Genomic DNA, 27385 nt, shown 5'->3' with positions numbered 1-27385 from the left:
TCCTTGGAGCCATCCCAGGTCCTTCCATGGAGCCATCCCAGGTCCTTCCTCCCCAGAACTCAAAGTTCTGTTTTCCCAGTGATTTGGCAACAAATCACACACATGCCTGATGACTTACTCCAATAATCATTTAATGGTGAGCATGATACCCACTTCACGTATTCAGCCTCATTAATTTTGATGTCTGGTAGACATCTCTGTCTTCACGATGAGTCTCTGAAAATATTAACTCTATTCTGCCTAGTGGCTTTGATTTGGGCAGGTTTCTAAAATCTATCACCTGTGGCAATCTGCTTCCCATGAAGGAAATTTGGCTGACCTTCAAAGGATGAAGATTATTGACCTCCCTTAGAAGCCAATGGAAGTGAATTCACTGTCAGAGTTTTTAAAGTAAAAATGGAAGATAATTAAATGCAGCACAGTAGTTGTAAAACAGATCTCATTGTGTTGTATATCACTTCATAAAATAAGCATATTTCCCATTCTTCAACATGACTTTCTTTGCACCATTTACCACAGAATAATGATTCCCTGACAACTCAAGTAAGAAATTTTTAGGCCTACTTTTTAATAAGCACTTGCTCTAAGGTGAAAATTAAACATTCTCAGACAGAAGCCTGGCTGGATGAAATGGTGTGCCATCAAAATAAAGCATGTGACGTTCCAGGTATCGTCAGGTGAAACAAACGTGTCTTAAAAATCTACAAGGGAGACCATCTTCTTTAGAAAATAAATGTATTGCTTAGCCAGAACCAACACATTGAATATGTGTGAGTATAGTTTTGAGTATTTATGACGTTCTTGAGTCCCATACAGTCAAACAAACCAGAAGCCTACCCGTCTGGGTCAATGGTAGCTTATCACTTGGCATCTGTAAACTTCTTTTATTTTGCTGGATCTGACCCCAAAGTATGGGTGGAGACACAGGGCAGCACCCAATAACCCTATTTATATGGCTTACTGACTTGTGTAAGAAAGAGTTCATTCATTCATATTGTCTGGTAGACTCATTCTAAAGTCTGAGAATTCTCTTTATTAGACCTGCTAAATTTGGGAGTAGGTTGGGAACATAATTTCCAAAGGAGAAACTCTTATTGGAGAGAAACCATCATGTTGACTTGTTCTATTGTGTTGACATATTTCACAGTAAAATTGAGTCTCATCAGGCTCCACATTAAGAGGATCAGAACCATCGCCTAATGTATAACTTTCTTTCCTCTGTTTTACAATATTTATCAAGTTAATTCATGGACTCATGAACTTCCTCCATGCCATGACTTCAAGTGTTTTTGTGGGGACACTTGAGAAAAAATGGTAACTTTCAGTGACATAAAAAAGGAATAGACTGTGACTCTGGAAACCTGAGTTCTCTTATGTTCAGCCAGTTTAGTCATTTGTTTGTGACTCTGAGTCACTGAAATGTGACAACTAATGGCGTTACACTTATGAAGAGCTGAGTACCTTGATATTTTGATCTTTTTCAGTAGGTGATTTTAGGTGGAAATTATCTATCTTATCCTTTGTTAGGCCTCACTGCAAAGGGAAAAGACTACCCACAAGAACCTTGACTGCTACACCAAGGGTCTCTACTTATATAAATTGCATGGTCTCTTTTCTGGTTGTTGGGTCACAGGTGGCTTGCATTCTGAATTTGCAAGTAAAGTGCATCTCGGTAAATTAGGTTAAAAGTGGCAGAACGGTCACAGGCTGAGAACATCAATTCAGCTCTCAGCAGGTGCAAGCTGGAAGAGCCTTTTTGCAGGAGAAAGCTTCCACCAGCTCTGCACCTGCTCCCTAGAGAAGGAACCAAGTATTAGAAGGGCTGCCACAGGAGAAATGACTCAACAATATCGTTCATAAGCCGGATGTGGCTGTGTCCTTTCTAACAGGGGCATGTTTGTTGCCATCTCAATGATATCTAACCTAATGGGAGGGACTGTTTGTTAAAGGGCTCAGAGGAAGTCTAATGGGTAATACCTAAAAGGATGCATTATTGCTTAGATTCTATCAAACAAACCTGATACTGGCAGAGCTGTTCTCCCTATTCACAGAGGGAGCAGAGGAAATGCACAGATGTTCCTCATCATTTCACCTAACAGTTTAATCTTTTCCTTGAGGTCATGCTGCAGATGAAGAGTAAAATGATAATATGATCAACAAAAGTTAAGATGGGGAATGTGTTGAAAGAGTCTGATTTAAAATGATGAGATACATCAGACTCTTCTTCATTCTCAAGATTTAGAAGAGGCTGTTTGGAACTGTGAACTGTAAGTGGGTGTCTCGCAGAAAAAGAACACTGGAAAATTGTGGGACAGAAATACAACCGGGGAATTAAGGCAGGAACTCAGTGCTCTAAGGGAGCTTGTTGCCTCTTTCTACTTCAAGTCATCCTAACTGCGTTTCATCCACAGCTCAGATTATTTCAGCTAACCAGATGATGGAATTGCAGCATCTCCAGACATGGTGAGAATATCACTGAAACGTTTGGATGAGGCAGTCATTTCAGGGATACATTCTTTTTTTTAATATAAATTAATACATTTATTTTTGGCTGCGTTGGGTCTTCATTGCTGCGCACGGGCTTTCTCTAGTTGCGGCAAGCGGGGGCTACTCTTTGTTGTGGTGCATGGGCTTCTCATTGCGGTGGCTTCTCGTTGCAGAGCACGGGCTCTAGGCACATGGGCTTCAGTAGTTGTGGCTCACGGGCTCTAGAGCGCAGGCTCAGTAGTTGTGGCGCACAGGCTTAGTTGCTCCGCAGCATGTGGGATGTTCCTGGACCAGGACTCGAACCCATGTCCCCTGCATTGGCAGGTGGATTCTTAACCACTGCACCACCAGGGAAGTCCCAGGGATATATTTCAAGGAGAAATGAAAGTTTTTGCGTGCAAGTGTTTGTCTTTGAGGGGGAAGGGGTGTTGACAACAGGATCAGAATTGGTGTGTACATTTCCTGTTCCTGTTTCCTTAACCAACATCCTCAGGGCATCTCTGTCTTCTTGGGGGCAAGGTGCTCTGCTGCCCTCTTTTTTGGCCTCCTTAATCTTGTCTGTATGGCACCTGCTGCATGGAAGCATCTATCCTGTAGGGACGGGGCTGGGGTTGCACGAGTTTGCCGTGTTAAAGTAAGGGAGGAGATTCACAGAAATGAGTTTTTGAGAAGTTGGCATCAGTGCTGACTTAAAAAAAAAAAATTCTCGTCTCACATGTTCATTTTTCCTAAAATTGAGGGGCCTTATTTTTAGAATCTCAAACCTTTGGGCAATAATCAAAATTACTGAGTGGGTGGAAATCACCTCTTACCTTATTTTAAAGGCTCATGTACACTTTACAGAAGCAATTTTTCTAGCCCTGGACTTGAAGAAAATATAATTACTGTCTTATGTTTTTGTTTATTACTATAACCAAGCAAGTTGATTTTAACATTTACTCTTTATTGTGTTGTATGAAGTACCTATGTAATGCAAGTATGTACTGTACTAAAATACCCATATTTCCAAATAACATTATGTGGTGTAGCCCACAGTCTCTGCAGAAGCATTGTGAGTAACCTGTGCCTTTACACTTTACAATCCATTGTTGGCTGATGTGAAAAGTATGATAACAGATGAAGAAAAAAAAAATAAAGCTAAGTATGAATACATTTTTCCAAACATACACATACACAGCTTAGAATGGAATCCCAATGGAAAGTCAAATGACCATATTTGATGTAGTACCTATAAGATGTAGACTCTGCAATAAAGAGCCAAAGGCACATAAAAATATATTTTAACTTTAAAAATAACTTAGTTACAGTAATACTTTGCTTGTGTCTTACCAACATGTAGCTGACAGTCAAAATTTCGCCATATAGATATAATATATAGAGATATATAAGAGCTACAAGCAAATCCCCAAAACCCATAAAGTTGTTCAAATGTGAAAACAGAGAAAAGTTTTAACACTGAAGAATTTGCTATGGTGAGCCCAAACGATATAATATAGAAAAGAGTCTAGAAAAAAGGCGTGGGTGTTAAATAAATTTTGACTTCCTCTCGCTCAGAAAATGCCAGAGTACTGTAAAGGTCCTTCATGTGACTGCAACAGCCCTTCATAAGTAGTGCCAGCCCTGGCCAAGCCAGATTTCTTATGTGTCTGAAAACAAAAAATGTGAGCTGTACATCAGCAATGCCCGCCGAAAATGGGTTCTGACTCACTTCCTCTCTTTGCCAGGACAGGTTTGTTTTTTTTCACTGTTTTTGCAAACAGGGTATACCAGGTAAAAAAATATTTTGTAGGAAAGTTATTTTAGAAAACCCATCACATGACAGCAAGTATAGCCAGCTAAGCTCTTCTCTTTGTGGTTGGTTTTGTTTTGTTCTGTTTTTTGATACCTTTTACCCCAAATGAAAAGAGCCGGCGGTGTCCTGTTACTTATTTTTATCCATGACATTCAGCACCTCATCTAGAAATGAGGGCCCAAGATCGAGCTGCAGGGAGAGGAGGGAACCCGTGAGATCAGAGAGGGACTCCTCTGATTTAGTCTTTTCCTTGACGAGCTCGCACGGGGCGGAATGGTCAAACATGTCCTCGGCCGCCCAGTCGGGATACTGTTCGGAGAGGCTGGAGGAGTGGCTGCCCCTGCCCTGGCTGGACTGGGATGCGGACCCGCTGGACCCCCACGAGACGTCCCCCTGGTGGACCGTCCCGTTCTCCAACAGGCTGCTTTCCTCCGGAGCCTTCTCCTCCATGACCGGCTCACAGCTAAGCCGGGGCAGCTTTCCCGGCCCTAAGGACTCCTGTTTGGAACTGAATGTCACCGGTGACAACAAGGGCAACATGAGTGCCTGGGACCCTCCGATGGTTGGGAGGGAGATGGCATTTTTGAGCACCGGAGAGGGCGTTTCTGTGAACATGGAGTCGGAGGTGCTGTTGGCCCGGAAGAACTCGTTATGCCCAGGGAACTGGCCCATGCGCGCTTTCTCCTGGTTTCCAGGTAGAAGCTCATAGTTGCCTTGAAGAAAGGAAATGTCTCCAAAGACATCGTGCTGGCCCTCTTTGCCAATGTGAATGGTGTGGCGGAAGTCTCCAAGGGGAGGGCTGATCATATCTGGAGACAAGATGTCCCTCAGTTTAAATTTCTTTCCTTTCTTGTTATTGGCAGCTTTCAGGTAAATTGGGGTCTTGGCTGGCATTTTGGAGTTTGAGGATGTTGATTTTGCAAAAGGGGAAAAGGGCGACTTTCTTCACAGATGTTATATGTTTCCCAATATCCTTTTTGATAGGAACTGTCACATCATTTTTCTCAAGTAGCTCAGAAGTGGCTCTGAAATGAGATGGAGGTCTAAGAGGCCTTCCTGGACTTACAGCCAAGCAGGGCTTTCTGGAGAGCCGGTTACATCCGCCAGTCCCTTCCACAGCATGGAGAAACCTGGAAGAGAAACCAAAGCAGGTTATAATTAGCTGACCCTTCAGGGATCACTTGGGCTTGACTTTTTCACTTTTTCAAGAGCCTGTAAATAATGGCAGGACCAGTTCCCATCTGAAGCCAAACTTTATTTTGTTTCTCTCCATTAAGCAGGATAAAAACTTTGATCTTAACAAGGGTCCACTAATCTTAGTCTTACTTCAGGGGAAAAAAGAAAAAAGGGAGATAAAGAGAGATTAAAAAACCCAAACATATGACATCAGCACTTTTTAAACATGGTCATGGACACAATTTTCTGGATACGTCTGAGATTTTAGTCCTTTTCCTCTGTTATAAGAACTGCTCTCTGCACATGAGCAGAGTGATTTCAGCTCCTTAGACACAACTGACTTTGTTTTAAAATATATTTTCTCTCTTGCATTGGCGTTCACACTAGCAAGACGAAGAATATTTTGTTGTTGATTGACTTCTTTATATAAATAAAAATGCAATACAATGAAGTCCTATAAGGAAAGGAACTGGAAATATCATTTACTAAGTGACAGTGAAGCTAGTATCCAACAAAATCTCAGTGAAAATGCATTCTTACAGTTGAGAAAACTGAGATTTGGAAGTCAAAAAAAAGGAACACCCTTTCTCAGTAACATAAAGCCATTATGGAAGTTGGAGCTGCAATCAAGTTGTGGCAGAGAGAACGGGGCTGTCAAAAATTTCAGGATTTTAACCTAAATGGGAAAAGAATTTGAAGAAGAATAGATACATATATATGTATAACTGAATCACTTTGCTGTACACCTGAAACTAACACAACATTGTTTATCAACTATACTCCAATATAAAATAAAATAAAAAGATTGTGAAAAGCAAAAAATAAATTCAGGATTTGGCGACATTCTGAAATGGAAGGAAAAGAACAAAACTGCTTCTTTTTCAAAGAGAAAAGTGTGATCATACATAATAGGTTGGGTCTTCACTTGAGAATACTTTAGAAACATTTGCTGATAAGCTTGTATCCTTTCCCTGTGGTAGGCAGGGTTCCAAGTAAGTGGCCGCCTAGTGTTAATGCCTTTGTGGGTAGAACCTGCGAGTTGCTTCTAAACAAGGTGATGAGATGTCACAGCCCTGATGAGGTTACATTATAAAAGATTCCGTCTTAGCAGACTGGAGGGAGGCTCCCTTTACTGGTTTTGAAAAAGTAAGCCACTGAGAGAGGGCATATGGAAATGAATTCTGCCAGCAACCTGGGGGAACCTGGAAGTGGATCTTTTCCCAGTTGAGCCTCCGATGAGACCATAACTCCAACCCTTAGTTTACAGCCTGATGAGACTATGCATCTAAGCCCTGCCTGGACCTCTGACCTGCAGACACTGTGAGACAGAACACAGGTAGGGCTGTAAGCCACTATGTTTGTAATTTGTTACCCACGTAGAAAGCTAACACACTCTCCCTGCACATGCTATATGACACAATTAGAAGTGATGGGCTACAAGAAGGTTTGGGGCTCTCGTTTTACAGATGAGAACCTCTTCATCTCTTGAAAATAATCCTCCAACTCTTCAGTCACATCAGCTGACATGGAGAAGCTAAACCCTTCGCCACTGTGGGAATTCCTAAAATGGCTCTGCTGTGACCTCTCCCATTGGGCTCTCCTCCCCCTGGCCGCAGAGCAAATAAAAAAAAGGAGGGCTGGGTTAGATGGTGGCTTGAGAGCCACATTTGCTTTGTAGCAGCTGGAGGCCGTCTATATCTGTCCCATATTTTTTTCCTTTCAGCAACAGTTTTAAATTCATTTGCCTGTGGCAGATGGTGAGGACTCTGCTCCAGCCAGGTAACAAGTAGCTCTGTTTGGGAAGTGGCAGGCACCCAGGCCTAAGGAGGCAGAGAAGGATGAGCTGGAGAGACCACCCCTACCCTGGCTCTGGGAATGGGGAGGAGGCCAAGGTGGCATGAGGGTTTGCACCCAGTGCAGGCTACCCTGGAAGTTGCCAGATAAGACCACACACTCCCCGGAGGTGCCTGGTGGGTTGGCCTTCCCACTTCAGATTAGGAAGGCACAGAGATACCATGTTACTAAAAGAGATGCTTGATACCAAGTGAGTAGATGGGGAACCCTAGCATGGGAAGACATGCTTGTGAGTCTGACATTCTCATAGTTTTAACTCTAATTTGGGTCTTGTAATAGTAACAGAAGTGGAAGCCCTGGGTCTTCGTGCTAAAACATCAATGTCCTTCCCCTCTAAGTGCACAACAGCCCAGGGCCCCTGCCACCCAGGGTGCCTGGTGTCGCCTCCCTGCCCCTCTAGGCACAGTATGATGACCACCTGCAGAAGCAGCTAGGGCGCTGGGCCTGCAGAAGGTGGGGGGCAGCCCCGAAGAACAGCTGCCCACTGGAGCTGTGTCCTCAGTGCACAAGGCCAGGAGGGCAGCTGCCATGGAAAGATACAGTGTGTCCACTGCAACTCCAAGGCATGTGAGGGCTGCATGTGGTCAGCTGGTGGAGCCAGGGTTATGCAAGGCCAGAACCAAGGCATGGCATTCATTTCAGATTCTTTAGAAAAACAAAAATAGCACGAAGATGCAGCTAGAGTGCTTCTCTGCTCCTCTGACTGGATCACTCACATTCACCTTTTACCTGTACAGCAACTGGGGATATTGGGGAGCAAAAGTGAGGAGAAAAGGTAGAGGGTATGCCTGCTACACTTGGAAGGCCCAGTCCTCAGTCCCTGCCTGGCCACAGCCATGGCCATGGGCCCTGCAGGCCCCTCAGCAGAGGCTTGCTCGACCTGGTAGAAGCTGGGTTTTATGTCAGTGGAGTGGATGCAAAGGTGGGAGACAAGCAACAAAAAAACAAAGAAAAAAGTAAGAAAAGGGTTGGTGAGCAGAGGCTAGATAAGCTGCAGGCAGTAGATTATCAGGAGTGGGAAAAGAAAGGAGATACCTTAAAAGGCATTTTTCTTTCTTTCTACAAATATTTACATAGTATTTACTGCATGACAGGGATGGAGGCTTCTAGGACTTTGGAAACAGTAATTTGTATTGAATTTCTATTGTGTGCCAGGGCTGGGAGCCCTCCAATTCATTGGAAGTTAAGGGAATTTGGTGCAAAAATGTCAGTTTTACAACTTTAGACAAGTTGATGTTTGTGACATGGTGCTGGGAAAATATCTGAGAGCTCTGACCCATCCATCTATCTTATCTGTTATCTTTCCTCCTCCAGCTCAGGGGCAACCATGCTTGATCCTGGGAGAGACAATCCAATACCCTGACTGCTTCCTCCCCTCCTTTCTGCTTTCCGAATGTTCTGGGCTCCTTGGCTTATCAGTCAGTGGACAGCCATGCCCCAGGCTGACTGCTCAACAACTTCTATGCTGTTGCTAAAGCAGGAAACTGTAGGGTGGTTTCTTCACTGGGAACAAAGTGCCTGGTCCTGGAGAGGGTATGTGTGCATCTCATGGGAACCACCAACGTGTCATATGACAAGAAATGTTTATTGAGAACACCTCTATGTGCTAGGCACTGTTCCAACCTTTGGTGTGTTCTAGCTCACTCACAAGAACACATGTTAACACCCCCATTTTACTGACGAAGCATCGAGGCACAGGCTTTGCCAAGGCCGCACAGCTACTAGGCACTAAGCCAAGTGGCTGGGCATGGGCTCCAGACATGGGGGTCTTGCCATTTAAGGAGCACACTCCCTGGGAAGTCAGTCAGCTCCCAAATGATGAAGGGGGTTCCTTCCAAAGCCTCTTTAAGATACAAATATGTGATAACACGATGGGCTGATAAGAGTGGGGAAGCATGCACAGGTCTAACCTCAGTGGAATGCAGTATCTATGAAAACTACAAATCACATTCCTTAGGCCCCGGAATTCCACTTACAGAGATTTATCCAATTTACGTATACGGGAAATAAGGAAATAATACATATACAGTGTTGTCGGTCCAGCATAGTTTATAACAGCCAAGAGTTGGAAACAACTGAGAATTCCCTGGTAGTCCAGTGGTTAGGACATGGAGCTTTCACTGCTAGGGGCCCGGGTTCAATCCCTGGTCGGGGAACTAAGATTCCACAAGCTATGCGGTGCGGCCAAAAAAAAAAAAAAAATTGGAAACAACCTAACTGTCCACCTTTAGAGGACTGTTTATACAAATTAAGGTGCATCTGTACAAATGAATATTACACAGGCCTAGAAAAGGAGGAAGCAGCTCTTTATATGCTGATATAGAAAGAACTTCAAAGACCTATATCTTCAAAGGAAAAAAAAGAGAGGTGCAAAAGTGTGTAGATAACATCTGTACTGGCTTGTATGTAGATAAGCTTTCTCTGGAAGCATACACAGGAAATAATGGTGAGGTGCCCACCACCTCACCATCCCTACTACCACCAGGAAGTAGATGGAAGGGGCTAAGGGTGGAAGAGAAACTTTTCACTGTACATCCTTTCATGATTTTGGATTTCTGAACTACGTGCATGAATTAGCTATTTAAAAAAAATAAGTACGAGGGTTGTTTCGGGCTCAGATTGCACTTTCCTGCAGAGACAATTTTATACGTAGGTCCTAAAAAGTCTACCGAACCCATAAGTCACTGATCATAATGCAAAAAATATTATGGGAAAGTGAGTTCAAAAGCCAAAATCTTAAGGCAGAAGGCCTCACGAGAGGGCTGAGCCTCATCTCACCTGAGCTTGTCAAAGGGACAGATCATTCCTTTCTGTGGTGATCAGGCCTTCACCAAAGAGGCTCCACTAGTCTGTATTTGTAGGATGGAAAAGATCTCAGAAGAGGTTTTTCGTCAGAAGGAAATGAGAAGAGGGAAGAGCCCCAGGATGCTGGGGAAGGTGTGGGTGGCAGGGTACCCATGTGGAGGGAAGCACAGGCAGGTGGAGGTACTGGGGCTCAGGGGTATAGCTCCTTCTCTGAGAGGTGGTGGTGATGCAGATGAGCAGCATTTTATGATGGAATGGTCCTAAAGGCCACAACACGAAATCCCGTCCCTCCTCACCATTTTCTGAAAAGGAGACTTGGGCTCCTGGAGGCTGCTGGTGGCTGACCCACGTAGTAGCAGACAGAGCAAGGGATGAATCAGAGGGAGAGCCTGAGTCAGGTGGACACCCAGGAGGAGGAAGCGGGAGAAGAAGACAGGAAGAGCTAAACCAAAAGGGCTTACAGGCCTGACCAGAACTGGAGAGCCAGCCCTCCTGGGTGTTCCAAGATCCAAATGAAGAGCATTTCCAGCCTTTGCGTATCGGTCAGGACTCTACCACCATCAACAATTCTCCACACTTGGGACTCTCCTGCTCTCCAGCTTTCCTACATTGCCATCATTCCTCCACTCCCACCGTCTTGGAAAGAGGAAGGAAGAAAGGGAGGAAGGGATGAAGGACTGGAGGGAGAAAGGAAAGAAAGAAAGAAAAAGAGAGAGAAAAAGAAACCATCCTATGTGTAGACCTTTCTCAAAACGCTGCCCTTGACCCTGAAATCTGAACTCTCCAAGATTGCTGATTCCGTTCTCCGGAAGTTCTTAGATCACTGTTTGCTCCTCTTCCCCTGCTTAGATGACATTTGAGGTAATATTCATCTTGGAAATTATAGATTCCTCTGAAAACAAAGGTTCCAGCTCCTGGGCACTGGAGAGGAGAGATTGGCCAACAAAAGGGTTCAACTCCCCAGTCAGTCGCCTGTCACCGTCTATCAAGGTTAGAGAGGATGTCCGGCAGATGTGTGGGCGAGAAGTCCAGCTGCAAAGGCACAGACCCCCACTCACAGGAACTTGTGAGAAGCTCAAGGGTTCCAAGACACAAAAGGACTCAGGAGGAAGTTGAAAGCATGGTTTTGATAAGAAAGGCAGTGTCAGGTGGTCATTCCTGTACCAGGCCAGACAATTCCAGTTTCTTACATGTGACTGATTTAAGCATAAGTGACAGTGCTAACAAGAGAAATCAACACAGAAATAATAATTCAATGAAGAAAAAAACTGAAGTGGCCACCCTTCCCTTCATTTCCTTATCATCCTTTTGGTAAAGAGAATGATGCTGAAAAGACCAAAACAGGGCAGCAGCCAGGAGGTGGGGGAGAAAAGCAAAGGGTTATGAAAAAGTCACACACTCAAAAATCAGTCCCTGGATGACCAGAGTTGACAGTACTGGCAACTCACAGGGCTCTGAAAAGAACAAAGGGGTTGAGATTTTTAAAAATTCCATTTATTTTAAGAAAGGAATGTTTGGTTTGTCTACTAATTGTTTTTAGATTAATTCTTAGGGGACAGAGAGGATAAAAAGGTTCTTGCATCCTGCACAATAGGTTGCAATGTTAATCTAAAACACACATGCATAAAAACAGGGCAGGTGGGGGGGAGGCATGTGTGTGTGTGGCTGTCCTGGGGGACCTGTGGGCCTTTTCCTTTCTTCAGCTTGCAGGAAGTGAGTCTGCACTGGACTTCCCCTTTCTTGCTTAGTTGTCACGTCCTTCCAAGACCCCCTAACTTCCTATCACTTTTCGCTTTGTCTCAGTGTTGAATCAGCATGCCCTTCTTCCTAGCACCCAGATGCAGCACCGCTGCACCATCTGGGCCCCAAGCAAAAATACTTGGTTATTCCTCCTTTGTGCCTGAGGCAACAGTCCCAGGGAAGGATGGTGGCATGGCCAAGAACCCGCCACCCCTTACACCCACAACCATCTCTGGGGTATTGCTCTCCGTTGCCAACATAGGGAAGTCAATTCCACTGCGATGAGCCCTGGAAAAGTGTATTTCACCCTGGGCTTCACACTTTAAAGGGATAAAGGTGACCTGGAACATGTTCCTACAGGTTCCCAGGAGTCCAATAGGGAGACAAAGGGACTCCGTCAGGACACGTGAGAAGGTGAGGCGGAGCAGCTTAAAGAAAACTCAAATACTGAGGGAAAATGAATCTTCAGGGATCTGAAGGATTCACTGAACTGTAGTGGAAAAGGGATTAACTTGTTCAGTATGAGAGGCCCTAGGGCTACAAAAGCAGAAGCTACAGGGAAACAGCTTTTGGATCCTCTAAGGGAGAACCCAGGGTTCTGGCAAGATGGAATGGGTTGCTGTGGGAACGGGGCAGTGTACCGGGCATGCATGGAGGATGTCACCGGGCAGCAGCCTTGCCCCTGAGCATCTGAGATGTGCACAGTGGGTGGGGTCTCGTCCCTATTCATTTTGAGTGTCCCACAGGGGAAAACTATCACTGCTCATTTCCTTATGGCTCCACATCACACTCACCCATTAAAAAACACAGACTTTTCCTAGAAGACTTTCCATTTGAAGACAGCAGTTATTACTAATATAGGGATGACCAGACAACCTTCTGTATCAGAAATACTAAAATATTATGACGATGAGGGCACTCATGCCAATCCTTTTGCAAACCTCTGTAGGAGTGTGTCTCTGGATCAAAGTATTTTAAAATTCAAAGAGAAAAAAAAATCATACTACTAGAGATCCAACATTGAACTTACATGAAAATCTAAGACAGAAATAAATGTAACCAGAGAATACCCTGGTAAATGGCATCCTGAAGGGATGCTTTTCATATTTTTAGTCTGTTTTACTCCACCCACGAGAAGATAAAAAGATGCCTTTTCTATTTTTAGATTCTTATCCTCTCCCCATATTATCTGAACTGAGGACATAGCTATATGCTGCAAGGCTATAAAACGCCATTAGCTTAGTTCCCAGCCGCCTGGCTGTCATGCAAATGAACTTATAGCCAGACTGAGCGGACTATTTTATAGACCCACTCAAAGTCTATGCTACATCTCAACCCGCAATTATTTATAAAGGGACTTCTCGTTTATGATTCAGCTACAGCTTGTATTTATTTTTCTTTTACAACCCTGATTATATAGAGACCCACAAATACCATATGGGAGACTCACTGCTAATGTGCATACACTTCTCACATTTATAGGATCTAATTGTACTGTTTGAAAGGGTTTTTAGAAGCAAAATTGGAAGACAGAGCATCCACCTCAAAGTACCAACCCTGCACTTTTGAAGAGAGGCCATTTCAACCTTTCTCCCTATTAAAATGAGTTATTGAGGAGGACTCAAGACGGATGTGGAGCCCTGGCAGTTATAACGAGGCAGGAGAAGGGCCTGGCTCATTTACCATGACGAGTTTTACAAGGGACTCAGCCTCAGGGCTGGGCAGAAGGACCAAGGCAGAGGCACTAGCTGGTGGATATGAATCAAATAAGACCATTCCTGTGAACTGCTCCCATGCTTCTAGAACTAATGGATCTGACCTGGTTTGTGAAGCTGCAAGGACAATATCAATAAAGGATGAGAATCTCACCCTGAAGTTGTCAGCAACATTCAGCCGGGAATTGGCTCAAATCTGAAAACTCAGCTCAAATCAAATAACTTGTAAAGTTGCTTAGCTGCTCACCAAAAAAATAAAAAGAAAAAAAAACCCTAATATTTAAGTCAGTAACTATTCTATGAAAACTCCAACTATGGCAATAGGAATATCAAGTGATCCAAACAGGTTTGACAGGTGTCCAGAAATTCAGACTATGGTCACTTGACTCATACTACATATGGTATGGTGTTCTTCGTCCTTTGTCTTCAGAGCACATGTAATTTAGGTCTCTTGACTACTCTTCCTTCCCTAACAGGATGAAGGGACAGATAGGGATTTCCATGCCATCCTCCCATCCTGCTAGGGCCCTTGACAATCGTCCACACTCGTTGCAGGGGCTCCTCTGCATCACACCAACACTGGGTATGTTTGGAACCTGGCAGTGGCCAGTGCATTCTCTACCTACTTCCACGGCAAACCCCACTGTGTTATAAACATGGAGGAGCCAGGATTTCAGCTATGGCTGGACTCCACAGTCTGTGCTTTTAACCACTGCTGATTTGATAACTAACGTGACTGCCGTGGAAGTGGGTTGAGAATGGGAGTGTCTATTCCAGGCTATCTGTCCTGAAGTCTGATAGCACCAAGAGGAAATGATACACTATGATCTCAACATCAGTGAGAGGCAGAGATGATAACCTGACCTTGTCATTAACTAAGAATGAATAAAATGGTCCCAGATACCAGCCTTTCCAACTCACTAGGAATTTTCAGTATTTTTGCCCTTGTCAAAGAATCTCAAAAGGGATTTGACTTCATGTGAAATAAAAGCCATGAGATTAAAATTTTGAGGTAATAAAAGCCCCTGAGTCTCAAGGAGAAAAAAAAAATATCCTGTTCTTAGAAAAAAGCGTTAAGTGCTGGTAATTATTTTCCCAGAGGAAACACGTGCATCGTGGCCATGCATCGGGGCGCCTTGTACACCCACAGGGCTTTCGCCGGGACAATGGCTCCGTTCCCTTGCTATTGACACGTGACTTCCCTCCTGACTTTCTGAAACTAAGAAACCTGTGTTCCTTACGTGAATTGTCCTCCCACCTCTTTACCATCAACCATTATTCATAACATCCTCCAAGACCTGCTTCAGTCACTTCCTTCCTGGAGAAATTCTTAAACTCACCTCACGCAATCCAGGCTCATTACTGCCTTGCTTGGAGGTTTTCTTAGGGCTCCTAAAGAGCTTATATTTGTTTTCTTTCCTGTTCTCTTGTGATTTTGGGTCTGATATCTTCTGGTAGGTAGTAAGCTCAATAAGAATAAGGTAGGCAAAGGTGCTATAAAAAAGGAGCCGCTGTTGTTAACAGTCTCTTCTTTATGCTGGATCACTTACAGAGCCTCCTCTTGGGCTGCAAACACAAGAGGCCCTTAAATTTTATTGAATAAGCCCTTTTAGTTTTCCCTATGCCCATCCCTTAGATCAAGGGTCTGCAAATTATGGTAGGTGGGTCAAATCCAACCCTGTGTCTGTTTTTGTAAATAAAGTTTTATTGGAACACACCAGTGCTTATTTTTTAATGTACTACCTTCAGCTCAGTAGTTCTCAACTGAGGGTGATTCTGTCCCATCCCCCCTACCCCCACCCCCGCAGGTGACATTTGGCAATGTCTAGACATATTTTTGATTCTCATGACTGGGGGTGGTGGCATCTACTGGCATCTAGTAGACAGAGGTCAGAGGCACGGCTAAATGAACATTCTATGACGCACAGGACACTGCCCCCACAACAAAGAATTTTCCGGCCCCCGTTCCCTGTAGTGCTGAGGGCTGGAAACTGGTAGAGCTGCTTTCAAATGACAAGGTCAGAGTTGAGTCGCTGTGATAGGCTGTATGTGGCCATCGAAACCTAAAACACTAAACTGACGCTTTATGGGAAAAGTTTGAACCTCTGCCTTAGACGTTGGCATTTTCACGGGGTTGAATGGTGGTTGTCCATGGCCCAGCCCTTAACAATCTTCCAGCAATCACACCCCTGTCCTTGGCCTCAACTACCTCTAATGCTAACTTCCAAATCTGTGTCTTCAGCCTATACATACCTTAGTCTAGACCAGTGCTACTCAAAGTGGATCTATGGACTAGGCCAGTCCATGATGAGATAAGGAAAGAAATTGAAAGTAAGCTTCTAGAAACTTTATGACATAATCAAGCATGCGGATCTGTGGATTTTTCTTATTGGTCAGACTCTTGGCAAGTTTGGGAGCTGTGTATGATCAGGTCTGAGTGGAAACTGGGTGTGGTCCAAGCAGCTACTCATTGTGCCAGGTATCCTATACAATCCATTGGAAATTGAAACAAAGAAACAAAACACTAAAAAACACTGGTCCTTCACAGAAAGAAGCACTGGACTTTTCTCCCCTAGTCTTTCATACCTTTCTCTGTTGCTTCCTTCAGGTACTTCCCGTTCAGCTTACCCCTGATGGAATTTGCCATCTTTCCTCCTCTTGCCAGCCCTCAGCATAGGCCTCCTGTACTTTTCCCTCTCAGTAAATGGCAGGAAGTCACCCAAATCCAAAACCCAGCTGTCACCCCCGACTCCTCGCCCTGCCTCATTCTCCACATCAAGTCCTATTACTTGTCTCCTCTTGTCCATCCTACTGCCTCATGCCTCAGCCTCACTTGTAGCTTTCACGATCTCTTGCACAAGGGCATTTGCCTTCCCACCTGTCTCCTTGCCTTCAACCTCATCTTCCACTTTATGTTTGTCTCTATCAGAATGCACCATCTAGAATGCTCCCTTAACCTTGAGTGGCAGGCCCACCCTTACAGCCTGGAGATAAGATAGCCTGTGAGGCCCACTTTAGCAATCAGGGTCTCGCCCAACCCTGCAGCTACATGTCCAGCCAGTCCTCAAGGCCTATACTACCTTTTTATACCTCAAACCCACCAACTCTCACACTATACTGCAATTACTAATGTCTACTCCACTAGGCTGCCTTCTCTTGGGAACAGACTATATTTAATTCATGGCTGGTACTGAACAAATGTTTGTTAAATGAACAAATGAGAAAGTTTGAGATTGCCTTGACATCTTTCCTCTTCAACCCTGCCTGCCCTGCTGAAGATGCAATCTGAGTCTTTCTGTGACTCCTACAGGAAAATAAATTTAAAACATCATCTAGCAAGGAGCTGTCATCTATTTTCTTGTGGCAAAGGGTTTCTTTCTTTTCCTTTCTCTATCCATGCAGGGTTAGAATTTAACAGCTTATCAATGTGAGCCACAGTAATTCTACAGACTCATACAGATCGTTGAGATTAAGGCAAAAAATATTTGTTGACATGCTATTTCAAAGGGAAAAGACTTCCATCCATGACTGCCATGTGCAAATAGAGTCTTAGAGAGACAGGCAAGACTCTAGAAAGATCTGACAATACATTTCCCGGAATGCAGACTTACAAGTTACATTTAAGCCAATCTTAAAGAATGAGGCCCAGGAGAAACAATGAGCTTGCTCGCCTGACCTCTCCTTTCAAAAGGAAATGGATTAAGGGGAAACTTGGATTATTTAGCCCAAGATATACAAGGGAACCTGCAAGAAACTGTATAATGAACATTCTACAGAAAAAGATTGTTTTAATATCAGTGTATAACTAGCACAGATCAAGTACTTAAAAAAAAAACCCACCTATTAAATGAATGAACACATGGGCAAGCAAAACAGTAGACAGAGCTCTCACTGCTATTCTAGGCCTTAGGGGAGGAAAGAACTGGGTGAAACGTTGAGCCAGCCCTATAGGATTCTTTTACAACTCCAGACCATATGGGGGCCAGTTACCTCCTGTGTAAATGGGATAATCACCCCAAACCCGTCTATCTCTCAGGTGATTATAAGAGCTGAGTGTGAAAATCTTCATAGAGTGCTATGCAAGCACAAAGCATCTTTATCCCAAATGAAAAAGCAGAACATCTACTGAAATACAGTGCTAAGGAGGGGAACCATTCTAATTACCAAAATAACCATATCCATTTTCTCCTTAAAATGTCTCTGGCAGTCACCAATATATGATTGCAGATGGGGCTAAAATGATTTGTGTCTGCCCTGTGAACAACTGGAATTCTTACCTCCAGCTTAATTAGAGAATAATTCTGTCAGCAGGACACGGAGCTAACTTCTTTACATGTACATGTATCCTTTATCTCCAAGGGTAATTCCTCCAGCCTTGAGAACAAATGGGACTCCTTTGAGTCAGGAAAATTACAGCCAATGATTGGTCAGATGAAGAAAAATTTAAAGGCATACAGTTATTTTCTTTAAATAGTTGGTGAGCTGTCAGGTGAGAGGGAATCAGTACCATTTGAAGAAAAGAATTAGGTGTGTGATTAAGGTTCAAGGAGAGGGCAGGTGGGGCTGGATGGGAAGAAGTCTAACCAACTTGAGTTAATCAGCTTAAAGAATGGGAAAGGCCCATCAAAGGAAGTTTTCCAGCTGAGCCTGAGACTGTGGTAGGAATTCCAGAGGGGAGGGAGAGCATTCCTGCACTGGGAGAGGAGTTTGGGGAGATACCCGCTAGTCTGTGTTCCTCATTTCAAGTAGCAGCCCCCGGTATGTGCACATAAGCTTCATGTGCACACAGACAGGTAATAGAATCATAGATTTGTGTTTGAGATTTATTTATACTTAATAAAGAAAACGGATGTTAGAGTTCTAGCTTCTAGGGAATTTTAAGAAAAAAAACAATGCTTTTTAGTGAAGTTAAGACTATCCTTAGAATAAAAATACTTTTTACTAGTTTATAAAATTTTCATTATCTTTTCTCATTTTCCTGATATTAAGGGTACAAAGCAATGCCAATGACTTTCTCTGAGAGCCTCAGCTTGCTCATCTGTAGAGTGGAGATAGTAACGGTGTCTTCTTAGCAGGAGACGACACATACAAAGTAGAAATAGTTGCTAGTGTACAGCAAATTCAGGTTTGCTTTTGGAACTTTTATTTCCCCCCAATGTTTCTGATCTGCTGTTGGCTGAGTCTGCAGATGCAGAACCCACGGATACAGACAGCCAACTGTATAATTCCTCATTCTACGAAAAAAATGGAATTGGGAAAAAGTCACTGTTTTACTCCCCATACTGCCCCTGAGATATGTCCGGCAGTGGCACTACCTGCCCTGTCAGGTGAGCCCACAGCTTAAGGGCTTAAGAGGAATACAGAACAAAATCCACCCACGAGCGTAAACTTCTACTAAAACTTATGTAAGGCCAAAAATCAACATTAGTTTGGAAAACATTTCACTCTGAAGTCATCTGAGAGCAGGAAACGAGTTTCCAGTTCGGTGCAATGCCGTGCACAGTGGGACATGTGGCTTGAGCTGATTCATTCAGCGAGCAGCAGGCTTTGGAGAGAGCCTTCCATATGACTTCATCCAGTCCCTGGCTAGTCATTCACCTTCCACAATGTCCATTCAACAACGAACATCTAATAAGGACCTACTGAGTGCCAGGCACTATTCTAGGAACCGAGGCTACAGCAATGATGTGCTCACAGAGCCTACGTCCCAGCATGGAGACAGATGATCAGTGAGCACACCAATGATGAGTGGCTCATGCAGGCATGGCTGAGAGGTCTAGGTGAGCATTAGGAAACAACAACGCTCATCCTTCCAGCACCGGGACTGCCCAGTCTGTGCTGTAAGCGGACACACGGTACCGAGCCACCACAGTCACACCTGGGCAGGAGAAAGCTTCAATGGAGGTTGGAACAGCCCGGCCGAGAAGACTTTGAGGAAGTTCTGGTGGTGGCCTGATTTTCAGAGTACCTTGGATGATCATTATCACCAAAACCAAAGGATTGGAGGAACCTCCTTTTGAATTTGAACATTTGGTAGCCTGGGAAGGAATAATTTTACTATGGTCAGACTTAAGCTTGGGTAACTGAAAAGGATTTCTGGCTTAACAATGCTAAGAGAAGATAACACAGGTAGGACTAGATTGTCCATTTTTTCATTAAGTCCTATTGTAAAAAAGATGAATGCCAAGCTAAACTAGGTTCAGTCCCTACTCTCAAAAGAGCCAGTAGTCTAGGCAGCCACAAGGGTCAACAAATGATCATTTAAACACAATCAGTGTTAAAATAGGAGAAGGTACAAGACACTATGGAAAATGCCTCAGATACAAGGAAAAACCAAACACAAAAAAACAGAATCACAGCTGTTTAGAGCCAGGAGAGAGCTTGGAGAACTTCTACCAGCTTCCTCTGCACCCCCATCCTTCCCCTTGCACATCTTCCCAGACAGAACTTACCCAGAGATGGGCAAGGATTCACCTTGTGACATAGCTGGCCAGTCAAGGGCTTACCCCCGTCTCCTGCTGTGTTAAAAATCAATGTTACGTGTCTGAACTGCTCCTTGGCCAAAAAAAAAAAGTTAAAAAAATAAATAAAAAGGGAAAGAATTCACATATATTCTGAAATGGCAAAGCCACATTTTACCTAAAAATGACTTTGCTTGTTTAAAAAGTTGTGTGTAGCCTAAATGATTATAATGGATTTGAACAGAACGGGTCTTTTTCAACTAAACACACAGTCATCTATCATTGGCATGATGCGTCTACAAATATGACCTTCAGGTTGTCACCAGAACATGACGGATTCCCAAATGTGTAAGCTGTCTAAATAGAGGCCTGACTTTGAAGTTCTCTGCCCTCCACGTTGGCTTGGGCTGCCCTGCATGGATTTGCACTAGGTGTGTTTTTTAACACAGGGTTTTACATATTAGTATAGTAGTAAGACTGCTATGCTAATAGGTGTCACTGATCCTGGCTCACTGGATTCTAGAGCTAGAGATGATCGGAAATCATCTAGAACCAAAACCTTCATCTTAGAGATGAGAATAAGACCCCAAGAGGTCACAACCTGGGTCAGAGCTAAGACCAGAACCTATGTTTTCTGATCTCCAGTCCCTCTGTGATTGTCTCCACTTAATTCTGCATGAGTTTTATCAAATAGAATGGCGGGGTGTTTGCTAGCATCTTCTAGTGCGTTTCTGTGTCTCTGGCCCTGTACACCCTGCGGTTCTCTAAAAGGTTCTTGAGTTCCTTCAGCTCTGTAGGGCAGGCTACAGCGGGTGGTGTCTGCCTCTGGCTTGATGGTTCCCAAAGTGTTTCTTGCTAGACTAGTCCTGGCAGCTGCTCTGTGGGCAAAATGATTTGATAGACACTATCTCCGTGTGGAGATTCACTGTACCAGCGACATTCAATGCTCTGAAAAGTCCTGCAGGGAGGGACCTTCATCAGACTGGTTTCCCAAAGAATCCTCTTCTGATGCTATTCCTGTCTCAGAGTTCACATGAGGTGGTGCTGTATTAGCTAACTGCAGGTGTGTGATCTCTGTAACACTCTAACAAAGAATCAAAGGCTAGAAGATTAATGATGACTTTCTCAAATATGCAAATAAAACCCAAACCACTGAAAATCCAGGTTTTAAAAAATTTAAAATTTGAGGTTCAAGCATTCTATTAATTCATGACTTGATCAAGAAAATACTAATTTGAACTCATCAGCCCTTAAACTCATCAGTTTTCTTGGCTATTCAGACATAGCAAACTTTCTAATATCAATATGATTTGTATTATAAAACTGTATGCTTTAATTTAAAAGACTGCTCTTCCACCAGAGGTACTGTCAAACTCAGTCATCACTATGAGACTGGGTGAACCCGGGCACTCAAGAAGTACAATAAGGCCAAGGAAGGCATCTTTTTCTAAAGGAAAGAACATACCTGACTTGCTGTAGAACTATTTGGCTACTGATATTATTTATTCCGGTTTGTAGGATGCTGTTTTGGTTTGTAACCTTGAAAGGATGGGGGCAGGAAAAGGGGAAATTCCAAATGGAGATGAAGAGTCCTAACGCTGTTGCCTTCGGTTTTGAGACAACTTGGGTTATTTCAAGCCAAGACATCCTTTCCAGAACCCCTGCTTCAATCTGAGCAGCCTCCCACAGCTCATCACAAACCCACAGTATCAAAGGCAGTGGAGGCCAGGCAGGCCCCTTGGGTTATCCAGGGCACCCCTCTAGGTTTCAAAGGCCTCCTTGCTCTTTCACACCAGAAGGTTATCTGGCAGGGTCTGGGGCATGTACAGAACTTAGAACTGTAATGAGGCCTGACTTCTGCCAAGGACAGAACCTTCCTGCACACCTTGCTCGTGGTTCCTGCATCTTGCTTTAGCTCCTCTTGGGGCAACATCACGAGTGCCAGGGACTGCAGGGCCAGGCACCATGGATGTGGTCACCAGTCTCAAGGAGGTGACTATCCAGATCGGTTACTGGACCCTGCAACCCCCTGACCTCTAGAACTTCAAAGTAAGGATGTGTTCCACACACTAAACTCCACTTCATGTTTGGGTCCTGATATTCCTAGTAAATCTGTTTGTTTATGGTATAAATTAAACTGCTCGAGTTACCGCTAGCAGTTTGATGCTGGATCCACTGCAGATGACTACTGGCCATACTTGTGAGTTGAACTATCTTCAATAAATAAAATAATTCACATGGTATTCCCAAAGGCTGGCAATTACTGTCATCTTCCTTTGGGCGGTGGTACTGTGAGATACAGTGTACTGCGAAATGAGTTCTCTGTCAGAGGCCAAAAACCCTTAAAAGAGTCTGATTTAATAGCTTCCCTGGCCTTCCTCCCTGTTGGTGAGGGTGGGGTATTTATTTAGCATAAGGTCAAACAGACTTGAGTTCAAACCTGATTCTGCTACTTACTTAGCTGTGTGACCATGGCCAAGTTACTAAACCTTTCTGAGCCTGTGTTCTCATCTGGAAAATAAGAACAATACTATCTACTTCAGAGAGCAGTTGTGAATATTAAATGAGACAACAAGTATTAAGCACCTAAGGAAACAACAAAAGCAATAATGAAAGCATCAACTTTTTATTGGGTCTACTCTGGACCTGGCCTGTTCTGAGTGTGTTCTTTTTTAACTCATTTAATCCTCAGAGTAATATTATCCTCATTTTGTAACTGATAAACTGAGGTACACAGGCTAAGTAATTTGCACCAAGTCACACAAGTATTGAGTGCCAGGGCCAAGATATGAACCCAGACAGCCTGCCTCAGAGGCTCTTAACTTCAGGGTTTTTCCCCATCTCCTTAAGCAGAAGATGCTGATCTTTGTGGAAAATTAGCCAATCATTCATGCACATACTGGGTTGCTAAATTGCATATGCATGTTTAGGTATGTTCCTTACTGTGTAATTTGGGGCAAATTATGTAAGAGGTCTTTCCACACCTGTAAAATGGGGATATTAACAGTGCCTTCTTCATAGAGTGATTATTAGAAATAAATGAGTTATTCAAGGTAAAGGGCTAAGAACAGGGCTTGGCACTTAGGGCAGGCTCCATGTAGGAAGTACCTTTGACATACAAATTCACGGAACAGTGGGATGTATTAGGAGAGTTCTTTGGCTTCGGTGCTTGGTAAAGATTTTGTGGCTGGCTTAATCTAGTAGTTTCAAATGACTATACTGTCCTTGCTCTCTGGCAAACATAACTGCATTTAAAAAACAGATTTAGGGGCTTCCCTGGTGGCGCAGTGGTTGAGAGTCCACCTGCCGATGCAGGGGACACGGGTTTGTGCCCCGGTCCGGAAGATCCCACATGCCACGGAGCGGCTGGGCCCGTGGGCCACGGCCACTGAGCCTGCGCGTCCGGAGCCTGTGCTCCGCAACGGGAGAGGCCACAATAGTGAAAGGCCCGCGTACCGCAAAAAAAAAAAATTAAGTTTTTATTCCATCAGTGAATAAACAGGTACACAGGATTCTAGTTAGAAAGAAATTAGGCCCAGCTTAAATAAAATCAGACTGAAAGCAAGAATTTTCATAATTAAAAAAAAAATCAGAGCAGTCTTCCTAGAGGTTTTTCAGGTTATGAATTGGAAGTCCACTCTCTGGATAAATATTATGGCTACTGGGCAAAGAGCTTATGAAAAATTTATGGCCTGGTAAAAGTCTTTTGGTGATGTAGGTTAAAACAACTTTATCCCCAATGCTGTTGAACACCACGAATTTTAGAAGGGAAAAAGGGCAGCTTTTGTGAACATGTTGGACATAAAACACCACTTTAAAGGAAAAGTTGGACAGCAGGTAGGACAAACCAGCTCATGTGAACAGTTCTGCAATGATTTTTATGGCATTGTATTTATTCATATTGCACCACGTTTAAATTTACAATAAAAAGCAAAAAAATGTGCAACACTTATTACTCTGGCTGTCTTTACATGTTCCATTGAGATACAAAACAGAATTTCACTGCTCAGATCTTAAGGGAAGGGGGAGCTCATCTTATTTCATGTCTGTAGCTGCTGCCACAGTCATAGCACCATGTTCCAATCATGGAATTCATAATGTAAATCTCTTGCAGATGATAACCACTGGAAAACAGGAACTGCCATGGATCCAGAAAGGCTTCCAAATTTCTCCTCTAATGTTCTTATCTGTGAGCCCAGAGGCTGGTACTGAGTGTTTTATTCAATGAGTGATGCCTGTTGGGAAACCTACATTCTTTAAGAGACTTAATGAAGAACTCTCAACCATTCCTTGGTTCTTTGACTATTAGTCTTTATCATTAATTTCACATGTGACAATGCCAAACATTTCACAACTGCCCTAACTTATCTCTGAGTGTTTCAACCTAATCTGAAAACATACCTGTGTAGCTTATTCTTAACTGTCAGAAGAGCTCATAACAGATCTTAGCTGGTATCAAAAAGAGAATCTCTGGAACTGTCCAGAAAAGAAGCTGCATTTCCTTGGTCGTTAGATGAAAGATCTTTTCGAAGTTAGGTTATAGGAGTCTTTTAAATTGCCTTAGGGATACCCCTGGGGCATCATCAGGGCTTCTAGGTGAGCCTTTTGTCTCCCCGTGCTTCCCTGGGAAGTCCCCAAGAAAGGCTTTCCTATTCAAATCTGCTGCTCTCCTGATTTGTGTTCTTTTTTAAAGGCAGCGCCCCCAAGAAACTCTAGGATACTACTGTGAAGCCTAAGAGCTGGGGGGTGGGGAGGAAACCTTTGTCTCCCTAAGACACTCATAAATTCCCTCCCCTTACCCAGCACCTCCCACCCCACCACCTAGCACGCATCAGCGGCGACTCCCCCAAATACACCAGGTCTGGAAAGATTCATGTTGCAATACCCTTCTGACATTCCTATTCCCGCCCTCATTTTAATTCACTCACTTTTTTTTTTTTAAACAAAATGTAATTACTTGACTGTCAGCTTGGGCTGCACTCTGGGGCTTTTACTCCTTTCAACACAGCTGCGCTCCCGGCTTTGATGCTGCTGTCCACGCAGCTTGTCCCAGCCACAGCCTGGCTCTCGGTAATGTAACATTCAAGTGCATATTTATTTTTAAACTGACCTCTCAGACTGTACAGTATAAAGGAGGTCCTGCCAAAAAATATGCTACTTTCTATTTATAAGATGAAACACATGCCTCCCGAAGTCGAGAGGGGGATGGAGTATAATAATCCATAACGAAAAAATGGCCAGATCCATTCGTCCTTACATGTCCGATACTTGTCAAGATACTTAGTTTCAAGGAGAAAGGGGAAAAAAATATTGAAAACACTTCAGTTGTTCAGAAACCACCGTACCAAAAAAAAAAAAAAAATCGACTGCCAGATCTGCAGGTTGGAGCCCCAGGCACAATGCCCCTCGTCAAGTGAGGAGAGGGCACCCAGCGGGTATTGCCACCTCAGATCTGCACCGTGCACCCTGTGCAGCCCTGATGCCAATCCTCGGTGGGAGGGGAGCGGTAGCAATGTGCGGCTTGTTCTCAGATGGAAAAATGCAGTACGCGCCCAGAATGGCTGTCAATAGCTCGGAGGGTGCAGTGTAGCCGCGCAGCCTCACCCTGAAAAGTGGTGGGCACAAACGGTGGAGCTCTGCGATCTGGTCGTGCCGCTCGCACCCCTCCCAGTTTGCTTTATGTCCCCTTTGATCCGTTGGACACCAGCTGGAAGGGGATGCCCTAGGTATCCCTGCTCCCTGTGCATTTCCAAGCCTAGCCCCCCGCGCACGCCGGAAGCGGCCACGGCCGCCGGTTTGGACATACTCACACGCGCAGAGAAGAAGCCGTGGGCAGGCAGCAACTCACCAGCGGCGCCAAGGATCCCAGCCGCTGACCCCGGGGCCGGGCGCCGCAGTTCCCGAAGGCGCACGCAGTCCCTGCCCGCCACGCGCAGATCCAGCCGGGTCGGCCGGAGCGGCGCCTGCTCACAGCATTATGTGCTCGGAGACGGCGTGAAGGCGCCCAAGGCCGGAGTCTCCGAACTCTCCCCCAGCTCGGGCCCCACCGCTGCCCTCCCCGCCCTCTCGGACCGCGGCCGGGAGAGAAGGTGCAAACTAGACTGAGCGCTCCGCAGCCGTACTCCCGTACTGAACCTGCGAAGGGCGGGGCGGGGCGGCGCGGGGCGGGGCCGGCGGCTCGCGGGGCGGGTCAGGGCGGGGCGGAGGGCGGGGGCCGCAGGCAGGCCCTTCTAGCCGCTGTACCTGAGCCCCGGCCCGGAGCGGGCGGACCGGGTTCACCCGCGGCCCGGCCTCCGGGCCCCCAAAGGACAATGGATTTTCATCGTTACCGCCCCAGCGCCACCCCCAGGGATGCGGCTTCCCTGCGAGAAGCTGCGTTCGGCTCCCTCGGCACAAAGAAAGGTCTCGGGACGCTCGGTTCGAAGAGGGACCCAGGGTGCTAGCTCCAGGGTGCCCGAGGACAAAGGGACTCCGCCCGCACCCCGGACACCTGTACAAAACCTTGTGCGCCCACCTCTCTTCGTCCCAACGATCAGATCTAGCCCGGCAAGGCTCCGGCGCGGCGGCCGGGGGGCCCTCGGGCAAGAGAAGCCACCTGACCGCGCCGCCCCGGCCCGGCCTCGGGCCCCCGGGCCACTCGAAGCCCCGGTTTGGGGGGGAGGGTCGTGTTCTGACAGTTTCCAGCTTGATCCCCTTGGAGCTGCCGCCAAAACCCGGAGAGTGGATTTGGCGCACTGGAGACGCCAGGGGCTGCTGGCTGAGCAGGGGCAAGCGAACAGCCGACGCTGCAGGTTTTTCCAGTCCAGGGGGAGGCGTTTCCTCTCCCGCGGGGTCCCTAAAAGAGATCTGCCTAAAGCTGGGGCAAGCGGGTGGCGGCCGCCCCCGGACGAGCGACGGGGCGCAAGTGGCGCAGTGGCTGGCCCTGGACCGTAAAATTCAGCCCTGGGCGGCACCTGCGCCCGCTGCGCGCCCAGCCCCTTCGCCCGGAGGCCGAACGTGGAGCCGGTTAATTAATTTTCTTAATCCGTCTCCGTCTCTTCCTCCTCGAGTCTTCGGCCTGGGGAATGAGTAGGCGACAGGAAACGGCGGTGTTTTCCGGTCGTTAAGGTCCCAGCCCGCACGTTCGGCCTGGGGAGGGGACTGGAACCCTGGAGAGTCGGGCTCTCAGGGCCCGACCCCAGCCCCGGGACTCTCAGGTTGAACGGAAATCCTGGCACAAAGAGCGATCCTCCAGGGGACCTTGACTTTCCAGAGCGGTATCAGCTTCAGGTCATCACAGCGACGCCCCTGGGTCTGTCTGCAACCTTGAAGGATGCATATTAAGCCTATGTTGTAAACCTTGTCTGATGTTAAGG

At 45.3% G+C, this 27385-nt stretch overlaps 1 protein-coding gene across 3 annotated transcripts; it reads right to left on the bottom strand.

Moving 5' to 3' along the window:
• Positions 1-1006: 1006 nt before the first annotated feature.
• Positions 1007-26737, bottom strand: CDC42EP3 (CDC42 effector protein 3). Of its 3 annotated transcripts, none has more exons than XM_060168845.1 (2): positions 26545-26737; positions 1007-5409 (listed from the first exon to the last, which is right to left on the bottom strand). In XM_060168845.1, the coding sequence occupies exon 2, from the start codon at positions 5171-5173 to the stop codon at positions 4409-4411; it is 765 nt and encodes a 254-aa protein (XP_060024828.1). In that variant the 5' UTR covers positions 5174-5409; positions 26545-26737; the 3' UTR covers positions 1007-4408. The 3 variants fall into 3 exon arrangements, with proteins under 3 accessions (XP_060024828.1, XP_060024826.1, XP_060024827.1); XM_060168843.1 differs by lacking the exon at positions 26545-26737 and adding an exon at positions 25841-26145; XM_060168844.1 differs by lacking the exon at positions 26545-26737 and adding an exon at positions 25879-26145.
• Between the last annotated feature and the right edge of the window lie 648 nt (positions 26738-27385).

Source organism: Lagenorhynchus albirostris, chromosome 13 (genome assembly GCF_949774975.1).
Source record: "Lagenorhynchus albirostris chromosome 13, mLagAlb1.1, whole genome shotgun sequence".
NCBI lineage: Eukaryota > Metazoa > Chordata > Mammalia > Artiodactyla > Delphinidae > Lagenorhynchus > Lagenorhynchus albirostris.
Note: the sequence above shows the minus strand (reverse complement) of the source record. Positions and strands in the feature narration are given on the sequence as shown.